The sequence below is a fragment of the Phyllostomus hastatus genome, unplaced genomic scaffold (assembly GCF_019186645.2).
Source record: "Phyllostomus hastatus isolate PE091 unplaced genomic scaffold, TTU_PhHast_1.1 phas_scaffold_78, whole genome shotgun sequence".
NCBI lineage: Eukaryota > Metazoa > Chordata > Mammalia > Chiroptera > Phyllostomidae > Phyllostomus > Phyllostomus hastatus.
In genome coordinates, this window is record NW_025334041.1 from 58,999,383 (window position 1) to 59,019,251 (window position 19,869).

At 37.2% G+C, this 19,869-nt stretch overlaps 1 protein-coding gene across 7 annotated transcripts in view; it reads right to left on the bottom strand.

Moving 5' to 3' along the window:
• The window catches only part of TBC1D8 (TBC1 domain family member 8), a 119,602-nt gene that overhangs the window by 47,904 nt on the left and 51,829 nt on the right, over positions 1-19,869 (bottom strand). For 3 of the 7 annotated variants that reach the window (XM_045827682.1, XM_045827679.1, XM_045827677.1), the window contains exon 2: positions 19,172-19,327. The exons of 1 other annotated variant lie outside the window; for it this stretch is intronic. In XM_045827682.1, the coding sequence (XP_045683638.1) occupies positions 19,172-19,327 (156 nt within the window). Of the gene's footprint in view, positions 1-5,075; positions 5,153-13,623; positions 13,727-18,783; positions 18,901-19,171; positions 19,328-19,869 lie in introns of those variants that run through there. 3 more of the 7 variants (XM_045827680.1, XM_045827678.1, XM_045827683.1) reach the window with 3 other exon arrangements.

Genomic DNA, 19,869 nt, shown 5'->3' on the forward strand with positions numbered 1-19,869 from the left:
AAAAAATTAAACTATTACTCTTTTAAAAATTCTTCCACCTACTGAGGAGGAGCTTGCAGTTGGGAAAGATAATACTAAAACAAATCCAAGCCCAAGTCTTGACAGAGATAATCAATACACACAAAATCCATGTCATTGAGCCACCATTAGGTTACATTACAATCTGTCATGTTACCCTGTTCCTGAATATAAGACATACTTTTATGATTCTCTTGGCAAAGACAATCAGTATGATGAAACTTTTCCACCCTACCATCTTCTATTTCCTACAAAAGTTGCCAAATGACAAGGAAATTTTCCAAACTATAATTCCCCCTGCAGGGAAGTCTTATGATGGGTTTCAAAAATACTGTAAATCAATGCAACCCGACTGCATGTCTATGACCTCCAAGGACTAGAAAGGAAAGTCTTCCCACATACATGACACATCAAAGCTCTGTAGCTGTGTTTCTCAAATTACATTAAGTAGCCTGTCAGAAAATAGCTTTTAAAAAATGAAATAGAATAGAAAGTAGAATGCATACAACTTTATAAGGGCAACTACTGAATTGTGAAGTTTCTGTTACAGTTATGCACACACACAAATATATTTCTGTCAGTGGTATTGGTCAAAATAAAGTTACAGACATGTAAGTGGTAGGAAATATAAAAAAGAGAAGATAAAGTGTGAATTTTCATCCATTAAAGGGCCAGAATGATAAAAAGGCTACAAATTAACTCAACACTATAGCAGTATCCCCACTGCTTCTGCTATGGGCCTTCCAAGAAAAAGGGCAGCAGTTGTTATGGCCTGAATTTGTTCACCCAAATTCACATGATGAAGCCCTAACATCCAATGTGTCCATATTTGAAAATAGGGCCTTTAAGGACGTAATTAAGATTTATTAAGATCATGTGGGTGTAGCCCTGATCCAATAGGACTGGTGTCCTTATAAATAAGGATGTGTCAAGAGAGGGTACAGCTCTCTAAAATCAAAATTCATAGGAGTACTGTGGATTATAACATAAGTCCAAATAGCAAAATTATATTTTATTTTATTAAGGCCCTAATTTTGAAGAAAGAGACTTCTCCATTTTCTTAGAAAATTAAAGTTCACTGGATCTTAAACATTACCCACACAAGTCAAAAATCAGATTTATAAATTCATATGCAAAACTGAAACACAGTATGAGAAACCTCATCTAAGACCAGAAAACAAACAATGCTAATAATTTATAAATAAATGACTTATAAAACTTTGTGTTCTAAGAAAGAACATCCAGACATGGCAGACACAAGACATTTTCTGAAGACCAGCATGAGCCAGGTATTTTGTTTGACACATCGTACCGTTATATTGCTTATGTTTATAAAAACAGCACAAGGTAGATATTGTTATTTCCATTTTCTAGATGAGAAAACTAAAGTGCAGAAAAGAGCCAACCTGAAGGTTTTTCTGGTTCTACTTGTAATACACTGTGAGACAAGAGCTGGCGCTGGGGGAGCTAAGTCACTTAGAAACTTATATACAATATTTATTCTCTTATGCTTTCCCCAGAAGTATTTTCAGGAAATAAAATAAGCACCTTATTGACTATACCTACAGGAACACAGCAATAAATAATTTGATCCAAGCTTCAGTTTTAAAAAGCAACTGTCTGTGCATACTAAATATCCAATTTTGAACTAAGTATCTTTTCCAGCCACTGAGATCAATTTACAATAAAATGGACATTGCAAAAGTATAGCTCAGATCTGTTCATCTGCAATAGTAAAATATTTCTCTACTGCCCCACACTAAACAGTCCACTGTCTAAATGCCTGGACGGAAAGCTATACAGACACAAAGGGGTGAATTAAAGGTATAACTCTCAAGGCAGGTCACATCTAAATTTCACTCAACACTCATCACACAAAGAACTTCTCAGAGGCAAAATTACACATGATGGGGGGAAGGATTGGACTGAAGCCTTTAGTTTCCAGAAACCTTACATTCTTTTAAAGTAAATAATGTGTCTGAAGGAGCATCTTTACATGAACATGTTAAGGCTCAGTATCAGTATCACATCTTCATGACTTACAGGATTTTTACCTGTGTGTATTTCTCACTATGTGGTTTAAGAAAATGTTTCAAACCTTTCTTTCTACATAATTTTTCACATTTTTTTGCCTTCAAATTAAAATGAATACTAAGAGTATGTACAATTAGTGAAAAACAGATAAATACGACCTCCTTAGTACAGAAAATAAAACAGATTTTTAACTTATAATTGAAATAATAACTTAAATGTCCTTGTATTAGTGCCATTAGCAATATTCTCAGAAGCAGGGACAGTAGCAAAGATGCAGGAAAATTTTACCTATAACAAAATAAAAACCAATCAATAGAAATAGCACCAGAAGTAACACAGATAAAAGAATCACTAGACAATCCCATAAAACAGCTGTTATAATATAAATATACTCCACATGTTCAAAAAGCAGAGGTCAGCATGAGGATGGTAAGAAGCTAAATAGAAAATATACGGAAGGATCCAAATCAAACTTTTGGGGGTGAAAAACACAGTGTCTGAAATTAGAAATATACTAGATGGCATTACAAATAAATTAGACATTGCAAGAAAAAAAGAGTAGGGAACTTGAAGACATAGTGATACAAATTACCTAAACTGAAAAACAGAGAAAAGAGGATTAACAAGGGAAAAGAGCAGGGATTCACTGAGCTGTCAAACAACAAACAGCCTAAAAGTGTGTAGTTGGAGTCCCAGTAAAAACAAGGGGGAAGGAGGGTCAGAAAATAGAAAAAAATTATATATATATTTACATATATATATATATATATATATATATACATATAGGTTTAAAGAATAAGAGCTGAAATTTTTTCAGGTTTGATAAACACTAGAAACATACAGATCCAAGAATCTCAAACCCCAAGCAGAGAAAGCATGAAGAAAATTAGACAAATGCACATCATAATCAAACTGGTAAAAAACACTAATAAATAAGAAAAAGACACAAAATTTATGGAGAAACAAAGAATGATACATAGTAGATTTCTTATCAGAAACAATACAAGCCAGAAGACATAGAACAACAGCTCTAAAAAGTACTAAAAGAAAAATTAATTTACCAATATTTGAAATAAACATAAGTGAACTCCTATATAATTGGGAAAGAGAAAACCTTCCTAACCATGAATCACAATCAGAAAGTATAAAATATGAATTTCAAATCCTACTATATATATTTAAAAAAAAAAAAGAACTTGCCCTAGCTCAGCTGGTGGCTCAGTTGATTGGAGCACCATCCTATACACCAAAAGGTTGTAGGTTCAATTCCTAGTCAGGGCACATACCCAAGTTGTGGGTTCAGTCCCCAGTTGGGGAGCATATGAAAGGCAACCAATTGATGCTTCTCTCTCATATCAATGTTTCTCTGTCTCTCTCCCTTCTTCTCTCTCTAAAATCAGTAAGTATGTCCTCAGGTAAGGATTTAAATAAATAAATGCATACATACATACATGCATATATAAATAAATGATTGATTCAAGAAAAATTTTGCATGGTAAAATACACCAAAAGCAAAGCCACTAAAAGACATGACAAACTGGGATAACATTTTTTAAATTCCATATCTCAGATAAAAATAATGTTCCTAGTACATAGACAATATCTAAATATTGAGGAAGGAAAAATAACAACCACCCAATAAAATACTAGGCAAAGGATAAGAACAAGGAGGTTCTGAACAGAGCCCTTAAGCATAATAAAAGGAGTAAAAATTAACACTATGCAGAAACACCTAGGAGGCTGCCAAAAATCTAGAAGTTTGACAATTGATCTGATGACAAGTCAGGGAAAGCAGGCACTTTCATCCGCTGCTGATAAAAAGGTTTTAAAATGCCCCTCCAGTGGAGGGAGGGGCACTTACTGACATTTAACAAAGTTTCATAGTCATTTACTCTTTAATTCAGCAATACCACTTCTAGTACTCTATCCCAATGATTCAACATCAAAAGTATGAAATTATTTATCAATGAGATTATTCACTGGGGCATAATTTGTGCTGGCAAAGGTGGAAGACAACCCAAATGTCCAGCAGTAGAGAATAGGCTGAATAAACCCTGGTACTTCTACACAATAAAAGACAAAAGCAAAGGAGAAGAAAATAATCTCTACTCTCTGATATGGGATGATTTCCAGGATATGTCGATAAGTGAAAAAGACAAGGTACAGAACAGAATACATGGGGGAAATATGTATATAGTATATTTGTTTAATGTTTGTAAAACAAAACAGTAGAAGCTAAGCCAGAAAAAGAAAGGTTTCCCTATGGCAGAGGGAAGGAAACAGGGAAAGGGACAGTGATGAAAAAAAACATGGCTTCTCTACAAATATTTTGTTTTATAAATTTTTTAAGTTTGAAAAATCTTAAAAGGCCTTACATTATAAAAAAATTAAGATAAACACTAAGGAAAAAAAGCAATCCTTAACAGTTAAATAAATGGGAAAACATAACTGTTTATCAGATTATTAAAATATAGGTATACCTCAGATACATTACAGGTTTGTATCGAGACCACCAAAATAAAGCAATTATCACAATCTAGTGAGTTACACAATTTTTTGGTTTCCCAATGCATATAAAGGTGTTTACGATACTGTAATCTATGGAATGTGCAAGAACATTATGTCTAAAGAAACAATGTTCATATCTTGATTAAAAAAATACTTTATTGCTAAAAAATGCTAACCATTATCTGAGTGTTCAGAAGGTCACAATCTTTTTGCCTCAATGTTGATACCTACTGACTAATAAGGGTGGTGGTTGCTGAAGGCCACAGTGGCTGGCAATTTTCTAAAATAAGACAATAATAGAGTTCATCGCATTAATTGATTTTTCCTTTCACAAACAATTTCTCTATAGCATGTGATGCTGTTTGATAGCATTTACCCACAAGTAGAACTTTTAGAGTCAGTCCTCTCAAACCCTGCTGCTGTTTATCCAACAACATTTATGCAATATTCTAAATCCTTTGTCATTTTGAAAGTCTTTACAGTATCTTCATCAGGAATAGACACATGACTCTTACTTGAACACTTAGAAGTCATTGTAGAGTTGTTAACTGGCTTAATTTCAATATTGTTGTGTCTCAGGGAATAAGGAGGCCTGAGGAGAGTGAGAGAGACAGGAAAACAGCTAGTCTGTGGAGCAGTCAGAACACATTTTTACTGGTTACTGTCTTATATGAGTACAGTTCATAGTGCCCCAAAACAATTACAAAAGAACATCAAAGAACACTGATCACAGATCACCATTACAAATATGAGGGGGCACCCCCTCAAGAAAACAATTATCTTCTGGAGGACCTTGTAGTACAGGTTTCCTCCACTAGGTGAGTGTCCTAGGAACCCATCTGTATCAGTGTACCAGCTGGAGTTGTTGTGAGAGGCTGTGTTTGGCTTCAGTAAATTTTTTTTGCAGGTTCTTTCAACGTATTTGCCCTCTTCATGTTAGGCACCTGATTTACAAGTGCACCTGCCCACACTGTGCTGAGTGTTCGGTAGTTTTTGATAAAAAAAAAAAAACCCACATGACCCCCATGCCTCATCTTCGCCCAGTCTTGCTCTGAGCAACTTTTGTTTTTCCCAGAAGAAAAAAGTCCTCATAGGGAAACATTTTGCTGATATGGAAGACAAGAAACAAAAAATGGCAGAAGCACTTTTTAGCATCAAAATCGACGAGTTCAAAAACTGTTTTGAGCAGTGTAGTCTCAAAAAGTCTCAATAAGTGTATCACATCAAATAGAGAGTACTTTGAAGGTGACTGAAGTTTGTACATATAAGAATAAATATACAATTTTTATAAATAAAGTCCATGTTTTTTCAGTCCCATCTCATATAATAACAGTGAAAAAGTTTGAAATATTGCAAGATTTACCAAAATGTAACACAGAACACAAAGTTAAGCAAATGCTGTTGGAAAAATGGTGCTGACAGACTTGCTCAATGCAGGGTTGCCACAAACCTTCAATTTGTTTAAAAAAAAGAAACAAAACAAAATGAACACAGTGTCTGCGAAGTGCAATAGAGCAATACACAATGAAACAAAATGTCTGTAACTATACAGAGGAAATACTATTTTAAACAGTATTTTGACTGTATATCCATAGCTAACTATATTCTAAGGCCAAATAAAGCTGCAAAAACTTAAATTTCATTCAGTACTGTCTTATTGTTAACAGTAATGTTGGTATTATTTAGCAACAACATGTTGTGGGGGGTGTGTATGAGAAATAATAATTATGTAAATATTGTTAGAAACCAAGATTTTCAATGAATAAAAAAGAAAAACAAATATAAAATCAAAGTTAACTTATAACTATGTACTTTTACAGAAGAATTCAAAAGTATGAATTCATGACTTACCATTCTTTTTCATAACACATACTTCTTAGCTCATACTTACCTGAGAAGCCTTAGAAGCAATGACAGCCATCCTTATAACAATGAGCAACCAACCCTACACCCCAGACTGTGGCCCCTAAAAATCATTCCCCACTAAAAGGAACCAGGAATACTTGGATAAATGGCCAATTCCACAGGAGGCAGGAAATGCACAAGACATGCATTTAACTGCATGTCTTGCATATTTCTGGCCAGAGAACACAGAAACACTCAAAGATGAATGAGAGTGAGATAAAGTCACAGAAGCCACAGGAAAGGATTCCAGTGGGCAGAAGATGGTACAATACAAATATCAAAATGAATTGTAATTAACAAAAACATACTGAATATATGGCTTATAGTGTTCACTGTACAATCCTTTCAACTTTTCTGCATGTTTGAAATTTTCATAATAAGATGTTGGGAATGGGAACATTGACTTTAAAATGATAGGAAAAAGGGAGCGTGAAGAAGGAAGGAAAGAGGAAAAGAAAGCCAAAACAAATAAGAATTCACTTGTCACCACTGGATATAAGCAGGGCACCAACTCCTTACACTAAAAATAGGCATTGAAAGGGCCAAAGTGAGCACTCTTTTCCTACCTGTTCTGAATGTACTGTGTCTCAGAGTGACCAAAGAGCCCTAGTGTAATAAGCTGACAGTTATAAAAAGGACTGATAGTATTTTTAAAAAATCACCATTTTATTCCCTGGCTGGGTGGCTCTGTTGGTTGGAACATTGTCCCATACATCAAAAGGTTGTAGGTTCAATTCCAGTCAGGGCACATACCTAGACTGCAGATTTGATCCCTGCCCTCACATCTCATATTCATATTTGCATGCACTCTCTCTCTCTCTCTCTCTCTCTCTCTCTCTCTCTCTCTCTCTCTGTCCCCCTCCCTCTCCCTCTCTCTGAAATCAGTAAACATATTCTAGTGAAGATTTTCTAAAAATAACCATTTTGTGATACATAAGAAGAAATTAATTCAAGTAATGATCATAATGGGTAAAACCACTAGATGAAAGGTTAATAAAAACTGCAATGGAAACCATCATCTGAATTCATTAACTAGACTAAGCATCACTAAGAGTAAGACCCCACATGACAGGTAACTCCTGAGAGGATGTAGCATAAAATATGTGAAAACACCTATTATGTGTTCCTGTTTTTAAAAAGTTAAGCCTTAATTTAACTGAACCTTTTTAAACACCTTCTGGTTTTCAGGAAATATGAAAGACTGAGAAGTGAGTTCAGTGATAACTCCAGGAAGGAAACAGAAGAGCATAACATTTGAACATTCTACACAAAAACTGACCCAAATTTCTTCACCTAGTCAATGATTTGGGGAAATTGAGGTGAGAAGGAGGTAGGAAGAGGGTTGACTAAAAGAGACATAATAACCAAATGAGTGTGTGGTTCTTGTTAAATACAGACTAGAGCAATTCAAAGTTATGAAAGGAAAGGCATACATCCAAGATTACTCGATCCAGCAAAGCCATCATTTAGAATGGAAGGGCAGATAAAGTGCTTCCCAGATAAAGTCAAGTTAAAGCAGTTCATCACACCAAGCCCTTATTATATGAAATGTTAAAGGGACTTATCTAAGAAAAAGATGATCAAAAATATAACCAGTGAAATGACAATAAACTCAACTATCAACAACTGAACCTACAAAACAAAAACAAAACAAACTAAGCAAACAAGTAGAACAGGAACAGAATCACAGAAATAGAGATCACATGGAGGGTTACCATTGGGGAAGGGAAGGGGAAGAATGGGGGAAAAAGGTATAGGGAATAAGAAGCATAAATGGTAAGCACAAAATAGACAGGGGGAGGTTAAGAAGAGTATAGAAAATGGAGAAGCCAAAGAACTTATATGTACGGCCCATGGACATGAACTAAGGGGGACAGACAGAATGCTGGTGGGAGGGAGAGTGCAAGGCAGAGGGGAATAAAAGGGAGAAAAAATGGGACAACTGTAATAACATAATCAATAAAATATATTTTTTAAAGAATTAAAAACCCCTCCTTAAAAAACGAAAGGCATCAACTTGGATCACTGATCTCCACCTAGATGGAATACTCTCTGAAACCTGAAGTGAAAGCAGAGCAAACAAAAAAAGGCCAAGAATTTCACACTTTCTGAATTTCCTTATTTTTTAAATCAGGATGACTCCCAGCCCCAGGCAATGTGGATATAGAAAGTTCTAGGCTCATGTGAGAGAAGCCAGAGAAACAGCAAGCCTGAAGAGAGCCCTCTCAAATGTCTGGAAGCTAGCTAGCACACTCAGGCCAGCAAAACCTAAGAGAAAGGCACAGTCTAGACAAAACAGCGAATCAGAATGCTTCTCTCATATTCAATTTTCTTTTTTGATCATTAAGGGTCATCTAATAAAAAGTCATTTATGAAAGTCATCTTATTTTGACACCCATATGGCTTGGTCCATTACTTCTCACCTAATAAAATAAAAGGTATCAAACTGTTTACTCAGAATCCCTCCAGATGGTTTCTTTATCAAACATGCCATGTCCATGCAGAAGTTAGGTGACCTGTAAGATACGTATTAGAGCAGTTTGATTCCAGCTAAAAAAACTTTTAAAAGATTTTGAATAGGCCATAGTTATTCTGAAGTATGTCAAATAAAACAAAAAACAAATCTGGATTTAAGTAAGGAGAGATTTATACAAAAGAATTATTGCCAGAAAGAAGAAATGGACTATTGCAATAGAGGGAGGGCGACTGTTGCAACAGGAAAAACTCACCCAGACTACAGGGTCTGCAAATATCTCCCTGGTTTAAAAGCAGTCTTTTAAAATATAATGTTTGGCCTCCAAATTTGCTAAAATTATACTCAAAATTCATCTGTTTTTAAAACAACTGTAAGTAAGCCCCAATGGAAGAATATCTTCAAATAGGTTTAATTTTTTTAGCATAAGCAAAATTACTTAATTTTAAAAAATAAGAGCCTGGTAACAGAACTCCCAGATAGAAAAGAAACATTAGCCATGTCACCCCTCAGCCATTTCCAAGTGCATATCCCACACAGAAAATGCCAGCCAGTGTTGTTCTAAGGAAATCCCAAGTAACCAAAAACAAGTATGATGCCTCAAAGTGAGTGACCTCAGAATGTGCACTCACTTTCCTTGAAATGCACAGTGAGTTCTATTCTTGAAAAAGATCTAGCTGTCACTTCCTTTATTGCCCTGGAACAAAGTTTACCAAGACATTAATCTGATCCACGCAGGAACATTTCCTCCCATAATAAAATTTACTCTCCAAAAACAAAGCAAACAATGATGTGGAATACAAGAAACTAAACCTCCAGCCACGATCAAGGGCGGAGATTAGAGATGACAACACATCAGAAAGAACACTCTAAAAGAACATTCTGTAAGAATGTGCACCTAGGCCACTAGGGAGGTAGGTACCCCTGACACAGGATGTGACCCTGGAAAGTCACTAAAGCAACCTATAACTTCCTTCTTCCCTCTCCAAAGTCAATAATTATACCTGCTAATACATTATTGAGAGGATCAAATGAAGAGTATATATTAAAGTATTTTTAATTTATTTTTTATTGTTGTTCAAGTACAGTTATCTGCCTTTCCCCCACAACCCCTCCCCACCACCACAGCCCTCCCCACCACCCCAAACCTCCCCACCTCCTTCTCATTTCCCCACCCCTTTGTTATTATCCATGTGTCCTTTATAATTGTTCCTGTAAACCCTTCACCCTTTCCCCCTCAATATCCCCTTCCCCTCTCCCCTCTGGTCACTGTCAGCCTGATCTCAATTTCAATGTCTCTGGATATATTTTGCTTGCTTGTTCATTTTGTTGATTAGGTTCCAGTTAAAGGCGAGATCATATGGTATTTGTCCCTCACCACTTGGCTTATTTCACTTAGCATAATGCTCTCCAGTTCCATCCATGCTGTGGCAAAGGGTAGGAGCTCCTTTTTTCTTTCTGCTGTGTAGAATTCCATTGTGTAAATGCACCATAGTTTTTTTTAAACCTCTTTTTTTAATATTTTATTTATTTATTTTTAGAGAGGGAAGGGAGGGAGAAACAGAAAGAGAGAGAAACATCAATGTGTGGTTGCTGAGGGTCATGGCCTGCAACCCAGGCATGTACCCTGACTGGCAATCAAATCTGCGACACTTTGATTCGCAGCGGGCGCTCAATCCACTGAGCTATGCCAGCCAGGGCTGCACCATAGCTTTTTGATCCATTCATTTACTGATGGGCACTTAGGTTGCTTCCAGCACTTGGCTATTGTAAATTGTGCTGCTATGAACACTGGGGTGCATAGGTTCTTTCGGATTGGTGTTTCAGGGCTCCTAGGATATAATCCTAGCAGTGGAATTTCTGAGTCAAAAGGCAGGTCTGTTTTCAGTTTTCTGAAGAAATTTCATACAGTTTTCCATAGTAGCAGTATCAGTCTGCATTCCCACCAACAGTACACTAGGGTTCTATTTTCCCTTCAACCTCTCCAACACTTGTTTTTTGCTTTGTTTATGATGGCCATTCTCAACAGTGTGAAGTGGCATATCATTGTGATTTTAACTTGCATCTCTCTGATGGCTAGTGATATTGAGCATCTTTTCATATGTCTCTGGACCCTCTGTATGTCCACCTTGGAGAAGTGTCTGTTGCAGTCCTTTGCCCATTTTTTAATTGGGCTGCTTGTCTTCCTGGAGTGGAGTCTTGTGAGTTCTTTATATATTTTGGAGATTAAACTCTTGTCTGAGGTATCATTGGCAAACATGTTTTCCCATATGGCTGGTTCTCTTTTCATTTTAATACTGTTTTCTTAGTTGTGCAGAAGCTTTTTATTTTGGTGAGATCCCATTTGTTTATTCTTTATGTCCCTTGCTCTAGGGGACATATCAGTGAAAAAATTGCTGTGTGGAATACCTGAGATTTTCCTGCCAATGTTCTCCTCTAGGACTTTTAGGGTGTCACAGCTTATATTTAAGTCTTTTATCCACCTTGAATTTATTTTTGTGTATGGTGTAACTTGGTGCTCAAGTTTCTTTTTTTTTTTTTGTATGTAGCTGTCTAGATCTCCCAACACTATTTGTTAAAGAGGCTATTTTTCCTCCATTTTATGCTGTTGTCCCCTTTGTCAGATACTAATTGACTGTAGAGACTTGGGTTTATTTCTGGGCTCTCTATTCTGTTCTATTGGTCCACCACATGTCTGTTCTTATGCCAGTACCAGGCTGTTTTGATTAGTGGCCTTGTAATACAGTTCGATATCAGGTATTGTGATCCCTCCTACTTTGCTCTTCTTTCTCAAAATTGGTGAGGCTATCTGGGGTCATTTGTAGTTCCACATAAATTTTTGAAATGTTTGTTCTATGTCTGTGAATTATGCCATTGGTACTGTAATAGGTATTGCATTGAATCTATAAATTGCTTTGGGTAGTATGGACATTTTGATGATGTTAATTTTTCCAATCCACGAACACAGTATATGTTTCCAGTTGTTTGTGTCTTCCTTAATTTCTTTCTTCAGTGTTGTGTAGTTTTCTGAGTACAGGTCTTTTACCTCCTTGGCTAGGTTTATTCCTAGGTATTTTATTTTTCTTTTTGCTATTTCAAATGGGATTTTTTTCTTGATTTCTGCTTCTGATATTTCATTGCTGGTATACAAAAATGCCTTTGATTTCTGAATATTGACTCTGTGTCCTGCTGTTTTGCCAAATTCATTTATTAGGTCGAGTAAATTTTTGGTAGAGCCTATAGGATTTTCTGTGTACACTATCATGTCATCTGCAAACGATGACAGTTTTGTTTCCTCTTTTCCAATTTGGATGCCTTTTATTTCCTTTTCTTTTCTGATGCTATGGCTAAGACTTCCAATATTTTGTTGAATAAAAGTGGTGAAAGTGGACAACCTTGTCTTGTTCCTTATCTTAGTGGGAAAGTTTTTAGTTTTTAAACTAGAAAGCACAAATTGTGATTCTCAATTTCTTAAAACATATGCCACATTTTGATTAGCAATATCAGAGCTTCCTTTAAAAATCCTTGAAATTTCAAAATTATGTTTTTCCATTTTCTAAATCTAAAATATTAACTAAGTTTTTCACTGTCTGGTATGGAGTGTTGTCTTAGAGTGGGTCTGATTCCTGGTCAGGACACCTACCTGGGTTGTGGGTTTGGTCCTCAGTTGGAGCCACTGATGGAAACTGAAAAAGCAACTGATGGATGTTTCTTTCTCTCTCTCTGTCTCTCTGTCTGTCTCTCTCCCCGCTCCCTCTCCCTTCTTCCCTCCTTCTGTCCCTCTCTCTAAATCAATAGGCATGTCCTCAGATGAGAATAAACAAATAAAAATAAAAAATAAATACTAACTAAGTTTTTTCAAATTACATACATATCTCCAAGATACAGATCTGCCTGCAACTGGTCATATGGGTATCTCCCCTTGGTATGCTTGAAACTCTCTGCCTTCTGCTGATGGAATCTCAGTGGCATCACTCAACCTGCTGCCACTTGGCTGCTTCTTTTTCTGTTTTCCCTCTCTCTCTCATTTCACTTAAGACCATGGAACAGGACTTGCTAGAAATAGGACTACTTTGACTTATGCTGCCATAAACAGAATCACAAAACTACTCAATGCTTTGGAGTTCAAACTCATAACTGTAAAGACATTAATGCTCTTTAAAGGTAATCTGCACAAGGGTTTGATGAGTTTTTCATAAAGCTTCTGCAATTTTGGCCCTGTTCTTGTTAGGATACCACTCTGGTTGCCTTTAAGGATGGCAATCAACTCCTCTTTTAGTAAACAAAAAAGACAATTTACCCCACATACCGACATTAAAAGGTCAAATTACTACACAATCAATTTAACTCCTGTAATGACCTAGGCAGATAATCCAGAGTCCTACATGGGCTTTTCTCCTTTCTAAAAATCAGGCAAAGACTAACAACTAACTAATGTTCAGGACCATGGTAAAGAAAAAAATGTGTGTGTCAATAACAAAGCAGTAACACTGAGAATCACCTACCAACAGGAACAGAGCATAATAAATATTTCAAAGCCTGAACTTCTCAACTGCAGGACAAAGCACAGACTGAGACCATGTGACACAGAGACAAGGCAACAAAGTCTCCTTGTTCTTCCAGGGCCCCAAAGAATTCTTCACAGCTTAGGCATCAATTCAGTCAAAAGCCAAAGGCCAACCCACCCACAAGCTGAAGCCCTGGCCTTTTAACGTCTGCCTGGTTCCTCCCTCCTCTCATGGCCCATGCTGGAACTGGCTCCTGGGATTCGCCATCCTAGTTCCATACACCATGTCCTTGGTTTCTACTTGTGTGCCGGTAAATATAGATCTGTTTCAAAAAAAAAGCCAACATGCAACAGAATGTTACTCAGCCTTAAAAAGGAAAGAAATTCTGACACAGGCTATAAAACTTTAGGACATTATGTTAAGTGAAATAAGCAAGTCACAAAAAGATAAATACTATATGATTCCACTTACATGAGTTCCTAAAGTAGTCAAATTCATAAAGAGGGGAAGTAGAATAGTGGTTTCCAGGAGCTGGAGGGAAGGAGGAATGGAAAGTTAGCATTTCATGGGCACAGAGTTTTAGCTTGGGAAGATGAAAATGTTCTGCGGATGGATGGTGGTGATGGTTGTACCACAATGTGAATGTGCTTAATGCCACTGAGCTGTACACTTAAAAATGGTTAAAATGGTAAGTTTTATGTTATGCATATTTTACCACAATAAAATATTTAAAAAGAAAAAAAGAAAGCAAGATCCCTCTTTTGCAATTTTTTCTACTGCTCAGCGGTCCTGATGGCTCATTACAAAGCTCTAGACCCAGGCCCTCACCCAGCTCTGGAATATCCCTGCCCTGACTTTTCTGAAAGGACCCAAAGAGACTTCTCTGTGATTCCATATACCACCTCCTCTCATTACATTCAGGAAGGAGTCTTAGTGGACCTGACTGGGTAGCTCAGTTGGTTAGAGTGTCATCCCCACACACCAAGGTTTCAGGTTCAATCCCCAGTCAGGGAACATATAAGAAATCAACCAACAAATCTCTTTCTTTCTCTTTCTCCTTCTCCTTCTCTCTCCTCTCCTCTCCTCTCCTCTCTCTCCTTCCTCTCCATTCCCCCTCTCTAAAATCAATAAATTGTTTTTAAAAAGGAATCTTGACCACCAAGTCTCTTAACTTTTTTCCATGCCTCACCACTCATCCATTCCTCTACTCTTTATTGAATGTCAGGCTCTGTCCTCAGCACTAAAGCATTAATGGCAAACATGACTGAGAAAATTTTTATTTTCAGTAGGGAAACAAGCAAAAAATAAAAAGGAAATAATATTAGTGATACATACTGGAGAGCCTTCAGTGCCAGAACAGAGGAAGCAGTTGGCAGGGTGTCAGGGAAGTCTCTTTGAAGGGGACATCTAGGCTCTGACCAGAATGACAGGGCATGCTACTCTGTCCACATCCTTCCCAGCAACTCACAGCTACTGTCTCACAATATGTGTAAGCACTGAAACCAGCAATGCTTATAAATCCTGGGAGTCTTTGGTCCACATGAGTTAAAAAATAATTGTAATAGTAACTTATCCCTTATCTACTTTTACCACAGTCATCCACAGATATCTGTTGCCAAATAGTAATATTGTTTACCCATAAAATTATCTACCTACCTCCTCCACTTCTGCTTAAAAAGAAACAGAAAAGAAAAAACAAAGTTCTCCTCAAGGCTCTCCTGTGTCTCCCCCCACTGCCATGCACATAGCCAAATCCAATGAAAACATAAATCATTTTCACGAGCCAGTCTTCCTGTTGCCACCCACATCCTGAGCCACCCAGGCCCTTCCTACCGTTCTCATTTTGCTTTATCTGAGACTTGAAACCTTGGGCAGGGATCCTTTCTCAATGCTCAAGACAATAAAATATTAAGTATAGTGAGTCAATAACACAATGCCAAATGCCCGAGTAACTCCCAAAACAGACCTGAGCCCCTAAATCAATACCACAAACCCTGGACACAAATACTCTCACCATTCTCTCTTCCTTAACCCAGAAAAGCTGCACTGACAAGAATAATCATTTACTCAGGGGATCCTACATGGGCCAGATGACAGAAGAAAGTAAAGCTTCTACAGTTCTGCCATGGGGAGTAGTATAAATTGCTGCAACCTTTAGGGCAGGTAATTTGGAGATATATATATTTCTAAATATATTCCCTATGATGCAGCAAATTCCTTATTATGTGTTTTTCAAGGTTCCTGCCATGTCTTGTTTTCCTAATCCTTGTTCCATCTGTACATGCCCATTTCCGGGATGCTATCTGTATTCCCCACAGCCCTAGAAAGCCAGAGGGAAGGAGAGTCCGCCTCACATTAACCAAATAATCCTGACACCAAGCACACGTGTGCTATGGGGCAGGCATCAAACATTTCAAATATACAGACATTGGGGCCTACAAGTGTCTTGGAATATTTAAGTGTTTGGATGTTCATTTAAGGTTTTGCAATACTTTAAATATCAAAAACAACTAAGTAGCTAATAAAGGACTGGTTGAGTAAATTAGGCTATAGCTATAAGGGTGGATACTATGTAGCCATTGAGAACTACATTGTATCACTGTGGTTTCAAGGTGCTCCAGGAGCCCAAAGGGGCTATTGTCCGTGTCCTAGGCTACAAGGACTCGGGAAACAAGTACAGTCCCCACACATTGACTCCCCAGAAGCCAATCTAGTGAGGAGACAAAAATCCAAGTATCCCCAACAAAAGCCTCAAATTCAGAGCAAGACCAACTCTTTTGCCTGGGCAGAGTAAGAGGAGAGAATAGGGAAGAAATGGGAGAAAGAAATAGGGTCTTGCCCCTCAATATCCCATGTCCAGTCCAACAGCACACCAATCCTCTTTTCTGTCCCCAAAACACAAGTTAAAAAGTCACACTCACTATGTTAGTGCAAATAACATAGGGTTGGTTCTGGGGTAACAATATCCAAGCATGACCAAGATGAGGAGAAATACACAGTGCTCCAAGCAAAACACTGAACAGCAACAGGAAAACAAATGAGAACAAGGTATTCAAGAAATTCTGTCCTAGAAGAAAATGGAACACTCAAGTAAGCACAGGAAATTCTCACAAATGCTTCATGCTCTCAAACAATATAAGAACATGAATAAAATGAGCTAAGAGGTGAGATGGTAAAATAACAGAGATGAGAAGGAAGATTAGCGACCTGAGGAAATGAACCAAGGATTGAGACAACATGACAACAAAATTAATAGTAAGTTCAAAGCAGCAAAGTGTAGAACACACACCTGAAAACTGAATTATTAACTTAAGAGTAAAGAGTTATGAACAGCATGGAGAGTGCAATTGAAAAAGACAGATAAAGAAAATCAGCAAGAAATGAAAAGCAGACCAAATCTATCCAACATAAAGTATTCTTTTTTAAAATATTTTATTTATTTATTTAACTTTTTAATTGTTATTCAAGTACAGTTGTCTCCATTTTCCCCCTACCACTCCCCCCACCCCCGCCACCCCACTGCCCACCCCTGATCCTACCCCTTTGGTTTTGTCCATGTGTCCTTTATATGTTCCTAAAAATTCTTCCTCCTTTTCTCCCCATTATCCCCTCTCAGCTCCCTCTGGCTACTGTCAGATTGTTCTTAATTTCAATGTCTCTGGTTATATTTTGCTACCCTCGTTTGTTTTGTTGATTAAGTTCTACTCATAGGTGAGATCACAATATAAAGTACTCTTGATGTGGCAAATCCAATAAATGGAATATGCACTTAAAATATAATACATACACAGAATCATATAAGAAAAATTACTGAAATAAATATATCTGCATATTGAACAAGCACATTGAGTTCCAGAAAAATTTAACACAATGTGCCCAAGGAAGTAACAAATTGTAACCTGTTGACATGTTACTAAATGTCAACAATAAGCACATAACCCAAAAGGGAGGAATAAAACCAGATCAACCTGAAGTTTTTCCGACTGCCATGCTAAATACTGAAAGACACTAGAGTGACAGCCACCAAGCTCTAATATATGGCCAGAGACTATCATAGCCAGCCAAGGTGTCTTCCAAGCTCAAAATCAAGAGAAAAATATTTGCAAATATGAATTATTATTGGAGGAAGACAACAAGAATCTAGCCAGTGAAGAGATGAGCCTATATCTGAGATGAGATACCTGAGTGAAAGATACCTGAGCATTAATTTAATTTAAATAGAGAACTGAGTCAAACAATGATGGAAAATATGGTTCAGAACAGAATGGAATTACAACATAAAATTAATAATGGAACTTTTCAAAATAAGAAATTAGAGAAGCAGGGGGAAGAATGCTGGCTTCCTTATCCTTTGGAATAAGGAGTCAGTGAACACTGCCAACACTGAAACATTCTTTTAAAAAGCCACAATTCCAACCTTGTAATGCTTTCAAAAATCTCTCCTTTAAATGAACCTTTTAGAAAATAAGTTCGCTTCTCTTGGGTTAAACCTTTATTTGAAGTTAACATTTCTTTAGTTTCACTGTAGCTTTTCTTTTTTTGAAATCAAGTAAAACCTTAATACTTTTATGAGAAAATAGCACTGTCAGACAAGCTGCATTTTTATAAAGGCACTTCTATCCTTCTCCATAGCTATCCTTATACTGTCTAAGTACATTATAAAACTATCTGAAATACCCAGTGTGACCACAGGTCACCTGAAATGGCTAGGATGTGGAACCAGGGATCATTTCTGCTTTGTGTCTTTCAACATTAATTGATGTCTTTATAATGAACATGTACCATTTTTATCATTTTATGCAAATACAAACTGGTTTGTTTTAATTTGAAAAACAAAACAAAAAGGTCTAGAAAAGAAACATGCTAAGATGTTAACAGCAATTAGTATTGAATGGTGTATACAGATGGTAATATTCCTTTTTTTACTTTTCTATGTTTTTCCCTGAAAAAAGAATCCAACATTGTAAAAGAATGTGAGGTGATAATGCAAGTCTACAGTAGCTAGCAGTACATTAAAAGACAAAGCAAAACCAAAGAAACTCTGTATATACAGAGATGTAGATAGAAGAGTGATTCACAATGGATAAAGGGTTACAGATGATTTGTTTTTCCTTTTATCTTACCTATTTTTAATTTCTGGAAAGTGAACACTTACTATTTGTGTAATTTAAAAGATATCTCTTGGTTTTGGTTTTGAAACCAAGGGGTCCCTATGAAAGGGGCTTCTCAGATGAGGATTCCTGGCTCCTGGGGCACTTGAGTGGTGAGGGGGAGTACTAGTGTATGCCTGCAGGAGGGACTGACCCCAGATGGATAGGATGAGAAGGTGATACCTACATTACCATAGTGCCCAGCAGCCAATGATTCAGTGCACATGTGGAACAAGGGAGTGTGGGCTGTCCCATGTTAGACACAGCCCTCAGATATTTCCCCCATCACAACAGATGTATGCACCTAGGAACACATTTATGTTAGACACAAGATTAAGAAGCAAACAGCTCAATTCATAGTCAACAATATACAGCTGCCCAGAACAACATATCACTCAAAAGCCTGGCATTCCCCAGGTAAGTTGTTCAAGCTTATTGCCTTTATGTACTTTTGATGGTTTAAAAAAAAGAGTTCAAAAGAGCAAATAAGGCTCTAGAAGGAGTTACTTTCAAGCTCCATTAGCATGCATGCTCAGATCTTAAGGTTTGAAGATTCCAACTGGAACAAAACTCACCCACTGCTATGGCCCAGTAAACATCTGATCCACTCAGGAACTCACCACATGCTATAGGAGAATAAACCTGGGACCCAGGAACTTGAAGCAGAATTCGAAATGGAGCCACCCGTGCACTGGAATCCAGTACTGTGTCCAGAGCACCTACCAAGCGACCTTCAAAAGAAAGAAAAGAAAGGACACCTCTAAGCACAGGGACTAACCCAGCCAAGCAGCTAACCTGCTCAGGTTTTGTATTAAAGTAGCAGCCCCTTTATCCAGCAGATGGCTATTAAAACCCCTCAATCATCTATAATTCAGAAGCAAACCAGTAAAAAAGCAAAAACTAAGCAGCCTAAGGTATAATTGTTATACAAACCCATGCACCCTTTCCTCCTTTTTTCCTTTCCTCCTCTTAAAGTCATTAAAAGGGACAAATCAAGACTGCAATAGGGCATGAGGTGTATGGGCAGTTGGAGCCTAAATAACATGAGGAAGGCACCCACCAGGGAAGGGACAGTGGTAGCAACAGAAGGATTAATCAGATAAGTGAATATATTAAGAATAACAGCATTCTCAGTGTTGGAAAAAGAAGTGAGTTCAAATATAGAAAGAAACTAGAAGAAACATTGTGGTATTAAGATATCAGTTGGACATACTGGACCCAATTGGAGGTTAACTCATTTTTATACAGTAGATTTGTACAAAAAGAAAAGTAG